At 43.3% G+C, this 11,819-nt stretch overlaps 2 protein-coding genes across 2 annotated transcripts in view; one reads left to right on the top strand and one right to left on the bottom strand.

The window, feature by feature from the left end:
• LOC106807518 overlaps positions 1 to 8,500 on the top strand; it is a 16,162-nt gene extending 7,662 nt beyond the window's left edge. The window contains exons 4-12 of the mRNA XM_014809870.1: positions 728 to 844; positions 1,303 to 1,413; positions 2,513 to 2,617; positions 2,787 to 2,954; positions 3,767 to 3,844; positions 4,051 to 4,146; positions 5,057 to 5,170; positions 6,842 to 6,943; positions 7,956 to 8,500. Coding sequence (XP_014665356.1) covers positions 728 to 844; positions 1,303 to 1,413; positions 2,513 to 2,617; positions 2,787 to 2,954; positions 3,767 to 3,844; positions 4,051 to 4,146; positions 5,057 to 5,170; positions 6,842 to 6,943; positions 7,956 to 8,327 — 1,263 coding nt within the window. The 3' untranslated portion in view covers positions 8,328 to 8,500. The remainder of the gene's footprint in view (positions 1 to 727; positions 845 to 1,302; positions 1,414 to 2,512; positions 2,618 to 2,786; positions 2,955 to 3,766; positions 3,845 to 4,050; positions 4,147 to 5,056; positions 5,171 to 6,841; positions 6,944 to 7,955) is intronic.
• Positions 1,547 to 11,819, bottom strand: part of LOC106807516 (organic cation transporter protein-like) — a 27,981-nt gene continuing 17,708 nt past the window's right edge. The window contains exon 13 of the mRNA XM_014809867.1: positions 1,547 to 1,593. The gene's annotated coding sequence lies outside the window, so the exon portion shown is untranslated. The remainder of the gene's footprint in view (positions 1,594 to 11,819) is intronic.

The raw sequence follows: 11,819 nt of genomic DNA, 5'->3' as shown, positions 1-11,819 counted from the left end.
CGAGAGAGAGAGAGAGAGAGAGAGAGAGAGAGCGAGAGAGCGAGAGAGAGAGCGCGCGAGAGAGAGAGAGGGGGTGGGGTGAGAATGAACAACGCTATCAGCATCTTCGTGTGTTTTGCGCCGCGTGACATGTTTGCGGTTCTAGTACATCGTCGCTTGACGTTTTTGACGTGTTCGTTTTTCTCAAAAAGCCTGTGTAATTGAAGTGGATTTTATTGACCGGCTGTAGGGCGGCTGTCGATAGTGCAAACTCGTTCAGCGAATAATGGCTTGCATCGGTCGTCGTCTCTAAAACTACAGACAATGTTGTGTTGACAAACCTTGTAATCAGGGAGCACTGGGTTTTGCCATCTCTCAGGATGCGAAGGGATGCGGGCCTGCTGTTGCTCTCCCACTCCACTATACCGGCGTGGGCGAGACGCGAAAGGAACAAAGAAAAGCGATGTTTTTTAAACATAACAAACATTGTAGTATCACAGCCGCGCAATCGATCGAATTTCCGGCTTCTCTTGCAGCAGCGTCAGCCCACAGCGTCAGCCTATATAAATACGTGTGCATGGAATGAATATCATGCGACAGGCTATACGTAAAGCATTGCCGTGTCGCAGACGCGTCCGTAGCTTCACGCGCTGTAGGGCTTCTGCAAGTAGGATATTCACCGCAATAGCAATGACCACACCGTAGTGCCTAAAGCACCACGAGTAGATCGACTGTAATTATTTTACAGGGTGATCACGGAGCCTCGATCCTGTACTACGCTGTGCGGTCAGACAACCTCGCCATAGTGAAGGAGCTGCTAGCTAACAGAGTCAAAGCAGACGTCACCATGGAGGATTCACACGGGGTGAGAGCGCATCGGTGACGTCACGCGTCGGTGACGTAGGAGTGACGTGTCGGCGTTATATATATTTTTGTATTATATATTAATTTTGTATTATATATATATATTATAGTTTGATATACTATGGCATTTCTGTTTCGGGCAGGATGATTGGAGGATTCTACATGAACCACGTGCGCGTATAAACCGAAATACACTATTCATTGCTTAATGATAAAAGCCTACTAACGATATATCAATGCATATAGTAACTGGCAGCACTAAAAATAGAAAGCTGGCACGACATGTTAGTAAGAAATTTAGTGGTTGGGGAATGGTACGGTAGGGGAAATAAATGGAGTTCAGATCTGACATGGTGATTTCATAAGGAAGACAAATTACGACCTTTTGCCAAGGACAGCCGATCGTCTAATCTGTAAGATGGCAGGCGGTTTTAAAGATGTTCTGATGTGTAATTGTAGGTTGACATTTCCATGATACTGGCTGCCATTTTCAATCATCCAAGTCTATCAAGAGAGGTTGTGAGAGTAGTCTGTGAGCATATAGCATATCTACACACGCTGTACTACAAGGTACTTCTTTTTCTTCTTCTTCTTCATCTGCTTCGTCTTCGTCGTCATCGTCGTCGTCGTCTTCTTTTGCTTCTTCTTCTTCTTCTTCTTCTTCTTCTTCTTCTTCTTCTTATTATTATTATTCTCCTTCTCCGTTTTTTTCTTCGTATTCTTCTTCTCCCTGTAGTGCGCGTAGTTTCTCTGGAATATATTTGCACAACGAAGCACACTGCATTGCATATTTTCCGCATGTAAAATACGTCATTTCTGATTGAGCTTACCTATTTCAGGAAACATCAACGTTTATTTCATTATTCAAAATCATTATAATCGATTATATTCCGCTTCATCCCTGAATACCGGCAGATCAGCCCGCGCCAGCTTGTTTCGTTCGCGCCTGCTAGGTGATGTTATGATAGTAATTTAATTCTGGAAGGCTCGTCCGCCATTGTCTTAAGCTCTAAGCAATTCCGGTCTGCCGCACAGTCACTGCTTACCGACTACAATAATTGTTCTCCGAAGCGCGTCGTATTAATTTACTTCCACCTCGACGCGATGTTTAGTTTAACAGGCAAATCAAATCATGACATTATATGCGCTATAATGATTTGCTAAATATAATAGCAGTTAATGATGAAGCCAATTTAAACTGCTGTTTAAAGAGATATATTCGCTGGCCACACACGCCAAAAAGTCTGATAATTTGCAATTATACATTTTATTTTTAATGACATTATCTGAGCTGTCGGGTTCATACGCTGCAATAAGTAATAACTCAAAATGCAACGCCAACAATTTTAATTGCTTGCTTTATTAGTTATCACTATCAGTTTATTACGCGTTGAAACTCGATCATAAACAATCGTATATGATCTCATTGATAATCTGTAATTCAATATAAATATGATTTGCCCAAAATTAAAGGTTTTTGTCCTGATTTAGGCCGAAAAGCTGAACCTATTAATAATAAATCAATTGATTTATTATTAACCAAGCACATTATCAGCTAATTAGCATTTTAATTATAATAATTCATGATAATTTTTACCGCCTTGCTTAGTTTTCTAGTAGTATTTTTTCGCACTGCTTGTCTTACCGCGTAAAATCGGCTGCCTTTCAGGGGCATAACTGCATGATGGCAGCCATCGACAATGATGTTAGTCTGCCCATATGCCAAGAGTTGCTCAGCTGCGGCGGTCCGTCCCTGCTGTGCGATAGGAGTCAGGTAAGTAGAGCTATAGTTAGCGGGGTGGAGGTGCAGCGACGCCCCGCGGCCAAATTTCGATCGCATTATTTCATTTCAATAATCTTTCATTTATTTATTATTCTATATTACAAACTAGCATTACTTTCATTTGTTACTTCATTCATACGTCGATTGCACCTGCGAGCAGGCGAATCTGACTCCTCGTGACTACAGCGAGAAGCAGGGCAAGTCGCAGTACATCCACGTCATCGATAATCTCGTCTACGACTGGGTCACGCAGCCGACCAAGCACCCAGGCAAGCGGTCCCAGCTCCCGATGCTCGGCTACAATCACATACGACACGCCACCTCGATGGTAAACGCTACTACATATCGGGGGGTGGAGATACTAATATCGATGGGATCATACTAATTACCTGGGAAGCGGGGAAACTGGATAATTTTTCGTGATTGGGTAAGAGAAGTCATGTCAACCGGGAGGCGGGAAAGCTGAAGTTTACGCGATTTTACCTAACCGGGAACTGAAAAAATGACATATTTTCTTATCTGGGAAACTACTCCTCGTCCCCCCCCTCTATACATATAACATAAGAATATAAACTACATATACATATAATATCGTAATATTAACAACGGATGTTTTAGTACCAGATGTTCATGAATAGTTTCTATTCTATTCATACACTCCTTATTATACCCCCATAATATCACTATTCGTGAAGATACTTATTGAAATTTAATTTGCGTAGTATCTCTTGATCTACTTGATCTCGTAGTATGTCGCGCGTTGTCGCAAATGGTTAGTATAGCGAGAATCAGCTTATAGCGATCTTTAAAAGTTGCGAAGAGGGCATGTCCTGAAGCCCGTTGACAGAAAGGGCATAATGTAACCGTGACAGCATAACCTTTGCACATGAAGTGTTGTGCAAACGTTATGACATCCTAGACTAATGAAAGTAATAACTATATTGACGATGTTTCTGATTCTGAACGGGCCCTGGGATCACACTAATAAAAAACTACCGAGCATGGGAAGTGCTCTTGGGTTAATCTCACATAGTATACATGCACCAATCGGAGCACGCCTTGTTACAACAGACAGGATTGCTAGACTTGTTCCTCGTCTCTTACCATTGTAAAAACGACCGAATTAAATTAATTTCACAGGAGGGAGTCAGCGTAGAGGATTTTGCCAAGAGCAGCCCAGATGTACAAAAGTATTTAGAGGAAATCGACAAGGTTCAGGTGGGAATACTCATCACTGCACCCGTACATTCACATTTCTCTTAGTATCGTCCGAATTTATTTAATTTAGTCTTGCGTTTCGTCGCTTACGAGAGAAGGATCGATTAAATTGGCTTAGGTGTTCGCGGTGATAGAGTTATTAGGCGACATTCCATTTCTTCTCGGTAATTATAAACTAATTGCTTCCACTCTGTCTTTTTAATCAGGAACGAATCGCGAGGTTGGCGCTGTTTCTACAAAGAGGTGATACGATAAAGTTCAAACAGCAGTTTTGTGATGTCTCATTATTAGCCAGGAGGAGGGTAAGTACGAAAAAATCTGTTATTCCATTACACGTATTTTAATGCATGTTGTTGAACGTATGTGACCGTGTACGTGCGCGCCTGCGTGCATGCGTGTGTGTATGTCTGTCTTCGTAAGCGGGCGCGCGTGGTCGCGTGTCAGCGTGTACTGTATAATAATATATTACAATAATAAATATTATACGGGAGGTTCCCGAGTTACGAACATGCGCAAAATTGAAATTCCGAACGGCACTCCATTATATACATTACTATCGCATTTACGAACAAGCTCCACCAGGCTTGGGCAGTTCCATTTCGATTTCTGAACAATCAGGTCATTTTGGAATCAATTACACGTTCGTAGTTAAGAACCCCGCTGCGCGATGTAATGCGAAAGGTTCGCTGACTCACTGCATATAATACCTATAACGCATTATTCCAAATAAGTCTTATTGCAAACTATGGCAGAGACAGCGGGAATCAGCAAATATTAAAGGATACTGTCGTATCCGTACTTGTTAGCACACATACACGCATACGGCACACGTACACACACAAGGGCACGCGCACGCAAACAGACATACACACACAAGGGCACGCGCACGCAAACAGACATACACACCACAGAGATGCACGCGCACGCAAACAGACATACACACACAACAAGGGCAGCGCGCCCACTGGCAAACAGACATACACACGCGCATGCACGCAGGCGCGCAGGCACGCACACTCACGCACCCGCCCGCACGCACGGCACCGCACCACACCGCACACGACAACACACCACGCACCTCCCACACACACAACACACACCACACACACACACGCACACACACACACACACACGCACACACGCGCGCGCGCGCGTACACACATGTGTGAATTTGAGCGATTGCCACACCAGTGTTTGTGATTTACGTTTCAGGGGGACGGCCTACCTTTGTTACACGCCGCCGTCCTTAACAGGCAGTACGAAATCGTAGAATACATGATCTTCCATAAAGACGAACACCTACATGTAGACGAAGTCAGGGACCTTGTGAGTATGGCATCGATCACTAAACTGACTCCATAATTCCCCGTTGCTGCTCCCGCAATAGTGCTGAAGGGGTCGTTGTCGTATCAGGTACTACATATATGTACCCGAGGTATACACAAAGTGTACCAGACTTGTACTACAGAAGTGTACCCTAACTCTAACCCTAAACATACCTCATATAAAAATATAAACATAATACTAAACAACCTAAAACTACCTCGGGTACCTACCTGATATGACAACGACCCTTCGTGCCGCAATAGTTAGCTTTGTGCCAACAACGGCGTACGGAGTCAGTTAACTCGACGACATCAATTAAAACGACTCTATTGTCGATGACATATTAGTTCATTATAGTTCTATGAATTACATTATCTGTTATAGTGAAATACGTTGTGGTCATCAAGTCAGCTACCCTAAATTGATTCATGCGTAAGCCGCCCGACACAATGACCGTGTGCAGTGTTCGCAGTGAGGCAATGTGTAGTTGGAAATCGTCGTGATATATCGCTGAGACTGGCACGCATAATAGTGATTCCCTCCCTCGTAGGAAACGGCCATGATTGATACGTATGATTATGAAGAGATCATGCTCATTGGCTGCGGGTGCCATGCATCACGAATCGTTATGGCGCCGCAGCTTCGCCCTGCTCGCTGCCGTCACTAAATTCCATCGAGTCAGGAAACGTCACGTGATCAGTCTTTACGAGGAAGAGTAATAGGTCCTATCACAGTATGAGCTTGAGATGGGATATCTCACCCGAGTTATAGATATCCCGTCTCGTACGAGCGTAGCGAGTATGAGACGTGGTTATCTATAATGAGAGTGAGATATTTCCAATCTCAAGCTCATACTGTGATAGAACCTTTTTCTCGCATATTTATATTTTATTTTTTTTATTAATTAATTTTATGAGTATTGTAAACTGTATAAAAACTGTAAAGGTGACCTTTGACCTTGCAATTAAGAAAAATCATTGGATTAAAAAGTAGTGCGAGATAAACCCATCTCGGGGTCTGCAAGTTATCCCGAGGATTTATCTCGGTGGCTATCTCGGGGATATCTCATACCTAGTATGCGAGAAGATCTTATCCTAACCTTGATCACATAGCCCTAATGTGGTTTTACAGCGTCAGCGACAAATTACGTGTTTTCACGCAATGTTCTCGTATTCGAATGAGATTTACCGACGATCACATCAGCACCACCCGGCGGGTAATTCACGCGATCTCCCGTCGCATTCCGCTCGCGCACTGAGAACAAAGTAATCTTTAATACAATCGTCATCGTCGTCGTAGTACAAGACTTAGTGCCCTCTAGTGAGTCGGTTGCTACGCTAGTGAACCACGTACACGCACGTCTCGTATCAGGAACGACGTATTTTTCTACCTATGCGTCCCTGGGGCCCCTTGTCAGAAAAATAACAAATAGGTATGACGTCGCAAGTTTAAACATGTAGGCTACGCACACGAAGTGTTGTGCCAGAATTACGATAGTTTAGACTCATGACAGTTGTAACTTGTAAGTATTTATATTGTTTTTGATTACGGTGACCTGATATTCCGCACGGTTTTGTCGAAGCACAGGGCTACGTACTACACAGTGCTAGCAAAGACGTCACAATTAATTACTTGTAATTAAAATCACGCGGGAATGTACGCATATTGCAGACTGGACGCACGGCGTTGCACTACGCATGCGCGATGGAGGGAGTCAAGCACATAGAGTACCTTCTCTCGGAGCAGGGTGCCTGCGAGTACATCGTAGATAAGGTGAGAAGGATAAGTGCTAGTCGAGCTTACTTGAGGGTGCATCAAATCGCCCACAGTATCGGTGTGTGCAGCGCGTATGAAAAAATAGTGAGATGGATGATCGTTTTTCATGGCTAAGTTTATTCGCGTCATTAATGTACTAGTATATGTACGTCTGGGCGTGTGCGTGTGAGTGTGCGTGTGTGTCACTGTGTGTGTGTATGTGTATGTGTGTGTGTGTGTGTGTGTGTGTGTGTGTGTGTGTGTGTGTGTGTGTGTGTGTGTGTGTGTGTGTGCGTGTGCGCGCGTGTGTGTTGTTTGTGGGTGCAGTGCGTATGCGTGCGCAGCAATAAGTATATATATATATAATAAATATATATAAATATATATATATAATTGTAGCTATCGTTTTACACGTATTTTATCTACGTGTTATATATGACATTGTATTTGGTTCGATGCGATTATCGAAATTCTGTCTGAGGACGACGGGAATTCTGGTGCGGAATGAATCGATATCTTTTTTCTACGGTGCATGTTACACGCGCTGTTCCCACTGTACTCGACATTGCTCGCTCCCGCAGCGAATGTTCATGCGTTAGCTCATGTTGTTCAATCATCGGCATGTTCGCGTGGTACACGTTCCACGCATGGCTGTTTATTAGCTGACACACACGCCATGCAAAGCGCATCTCACGTGCTGTTCCAACTTTATATTGATATCGTCTGTCATTACATTAACTGTGTCGTCGCTTGCTTCCACAGCGAGGTTACGCGCACGCCATGCAATGCGCGTCCCACGTGCTGTTCCCACTTTATATTGACATCGTCTTTCATGAGGAGTGTCATAATATATACACACATGGTCTATATTATGACACTCCTCCTGCTTTCGTTATATTAACTGTGCCGCCGCTTGCTTACACAGCGAGGTTGCGTCCGCGCCATGCAATGCGCGTCCCGCACATAGTTTCTATTTCATACCGACATCGTCTATCATTGCATTACCGGCGTCGTTGTGTGCTTCATGCAGCGAGGCTTCATGCCGGTGGACTTCAGGGAGCGGCGGGGAACGAACGCGATGCTGACGCTACTGCAGCGGCAGATCGAGCGCGACTACGGCACGCCCGAGCCGAACCCGTGGCAGGTGCAGAAGCGCCGCTCGGCACCGTCACCATTTAGCGCCATGCCGCTGCTCATGCATCCCCTCATCAACCCGCACGTGCACCCGCATCCGTCGCACCCGCTGAATCTGCACGGGTACGGAGCGATGGGCGCGTTGGGTCCGATGGGAGCAACGTACGTGGACAGCGTGTCCGAGGATCAGGTATCATATACGAAGGGCAGCCATCAGAATCTGCGCAAGGCGAAGAGCAAGGCCGGCTCGTCGTGTCGCGTGATGTGAGCAGCAACAGTGAGCAGAGATCGACGTCAGGGGGCGCGGTAGTAGTGCATGCGCGCGCGGGCGGGAGAAAACCAGAGCACGTTTATCATGATGTATATATGATATGTATATGATATGTATATGATATGTATATGATATACGTGATATATATCACGTGTCATCATATGTACTCAAAAGTACCTCAAATACCATCTCCTGCGGTCTACATTTTCAAAATTTTCTGGGGGAGGACCCCCATACCCTCCGCCTGCTTTTCAGTTCTGCCAGCACATCGTTGAACAGCTACGCCCCTGATATGATATACGTGCTCTGAGAAAATGCAGTCGACGCCACGTAGCGGGAGACACATATATACGCACGAGGGGCGACCGGACGGGTAAGGATGCGAGATTGATCGCGTTCACTTGCTTCACGCACGATTACCAGTGACTTATCGACAGCGATCCAATGAAGATGCGTGGTCAGTAGTCGCGTTTTGTATTCACCTTGCTCTGCGACTCATTGTGGGAATGATATACCTATGTTACTATTCCATGGAAGGGATGTCCTTCGAATAGACAAACAACACATTAACATGCAACTAAAGGTCCGCGGACCTAGCATAGATTGCCACATTCACAGTTGACCAATAAATTGTCCTAGAATTTTTTTTAATAATCTTACGCTATTCTCGGTTAGCGTCAGATTATACAAATTTCTATCGCACAACTGATTGGTCTACATTCACCGGACATTTTACTCACGCTGGTGTCATATGCGTTTAATTCTGCTTAAATGAATTATAATGTAATTCCATAGACAGGCCGGGTATTAAGCCGGGTTGAGAATCTGTGGCTGTATTTCCAAGAATAGGTTTAAAAGCAAGGATGAGTCGCAGAGCTGAATGAGTTTCTAACGCAACCAGACTAAGCAGATTTTATCGTACGACTATAAGCAAATAAATGTTTAATGTCACGTTTTCATCTCTACCATGTACGATATCTTACCCTCGATATCTTAACCTTGACACCATGTTATAACCTTCTTCGAAAGTATGATACAATGTTTTTTGTTGGGGCAGAAGACGGGTATGTAGTTCTGCACCTGTGGATGGTTGGTCGCCCCCGGTGCACTCTGTACAGCTGACATCACATAGAGATAGCTTTGTGTCTACGCTGTAGGAACCTGATGTCATTGACCTTTGAACACATTGTCATCTGCTATTTTATTAGCTCACCTAAACAGGAAATTAAACACGAAAGTACACACGTACGGTGCTCTGCTTCCTTCCATTACGAGCCGCGAATTTAATCATTAGACGGATTTGCCCGTCGCTGCGACAGATTTAGCCTGCCGGAGCAGAACGAAATGGGGCCAGTCTATGTAACACTAGATGATCGGTTGAAATTTGATTTGGGCGTTCGGCGAGAAATTCGCGTAATAAGAGAGATTTATTTTGGTGCCTCACTTGATGTTGATGGGCTCTAAGGGAATAGATCACGTGACCGCAATGCTTAGGTAGACTGTTTAAAGTAGTGATCACTGATCTTGGAGGCCTACGTGGTAGAAGTGCCTGTGTACAGCAGAGGTCAGGGTGGGTGGATTTTATTTTGTTAAAATTCGTCTTTCAACCTCGTTTACTAACCTTCACATGCTTGATTGACTCTTGAGTAAGTAAATCGATTGTGAAAATGGGCAAACGTATTTCTTGAGCTTAAAAATTTTCTGAGCTTCCTTCACCGGCAAAACCCTCCGCGCCTCGTAAGTCAAAGACGTAGACCAGTCCATCCTACAATAGCCCTTAGATCTGCCACTGTGTGTCATGGCATTGAAAGGATCACATAAAGGAAGCACTTGCTAATTCACTAGGAGCGCAACTAGGTAACCTGACAAAATGCTGGTTAAAACATTATTGAAATTGAAGTTGTTATCCCGTTACTAAGATCATTGTTTGGTCACTGCGGTACAAGAGAGGCAGACGTGAGAATTCTACGCGCAGTATATAATGAGTTGTTGATCTTATCTGTGATCAATAAAGGTTTCAACAATTATAGCTCAGTAGCAGCAGCTCTTGGCTAAAAACCAATTGTAAAACAACGCTGTCGTTCTACGAAAAGGTATTGAAAAGCTGTTTTCACGCACCGAACCTGCGCCGCTCTCTTACAATAATAATAATAATATATATATATTATATATATATTATATATATAATATATATATATATTATAACAATTTCTAACAGTGTGGATAGATCAGAACAAGTCGTCTGCTCCTTTACGCCGCCGCACGGCGGACTCGAGTGAGAATCACAACATCTGCGCTCCCTCGGGGAGGCGGCATCAAATCGGTTTAATCAGTTCGGTCATAGGTATTAGCTGTCTCAAGTAGATCCACATTCCCCGGTGTATACGACGCAGCTTGTCTTGGCCTGCGAGTCAATTAACTCACGTTCACGTGTGCGCTTTTGGAAACGAGCAGCCTTCAGAAACATCATAAATAGTTATGACACCATGAGACCGAAATGTCATGACATTATACACGACACCTCACGTTAAAAGGTATTACAACTTAGACTCACGATCTTCTGCCACTGTTTAAACCTAACCAAAAATATCCCGAATCGAGTCGACTTGGTGTGAAGTTCCTCCTATTACTGTATAGTCATCACTGCATTACATATATTTCAATGCGTAATGCAATGGCGGCCACAGCAACGTGGGCCAGGAGTAAATTGCTAGAATTTATCAGGAGTGTATCAAAATGATACACTCCTGTTTTGATACACTCCTGAATTTATTAAGTAATGGTAGTGCAACCATATATATATGTCCATATTTTATTGTCGACGGGTATTAATAAACCTGCTTCTGTTGCACAATGTGTTACAATTACCTGTCTATTGATACAAAAATGTATTGTGATGAAATCTCTCGACCATTTATCTAAATTATCACAGGACATTTGTTACACGTTTAAAGTGAATGAAAAATGTATAAACTTTGTAAATACAAAATCGAGAATATAAATATATCGAGTACCAGATATGAAAATGAAGAATTTATAAGAAACAAGAGAGATCGGATGCCGCAAACATCGGTCATCTAGTCACGTATATGCAGCCATCATATTATAAGTAACACAATATCTGATATAATGATATAACGTTACTGCTGATCATATATATATATATATATAAATTGTAGTCTGTAGAGACAAAACATCACTTTTAGCTGTTACTCCGAGTTTCACGCTTACGCGATCATCAGACAGACTTTAATGAAGAATAAACCTTATCTACATACTATAACCTATATATACATGAATGGCGCTATTGTTTTAGTTATCTATTGTTATGTAGTTCTATAGTTCTATAGTTAAATCGATCTATTGTTCTGCTGGTCTATTGTTGTTCGGCTTTTGACTTTTTTTTGTTTCTTATCTTATTGCCGCCATTTATATCTGATCCGATCTATAAAAACAGATATTCAACAGCAGTTTCTAGACTTATACAGT

Source organism: Priapulus caudatus, unplaced genomic scaffold, assembly GCF_000485595.1.
Source record: "Priapulus caudatus unplaced genomic scaffold, Priapulus_caudatus-5.0.1 Scaffold220, whole genome shotgun sequence".
Lineage (NCBI taxonomy): Eukaryota > Metazoa > Priapulida > Priapulimorpha > Priapulimorphida > Priapulidae > Priapulus > Priapulus caudatus.
Note: the sequence above shows the minus strand (reverse complement) of the source record. Positions and strands in the feature narration are given on the sequence as shown.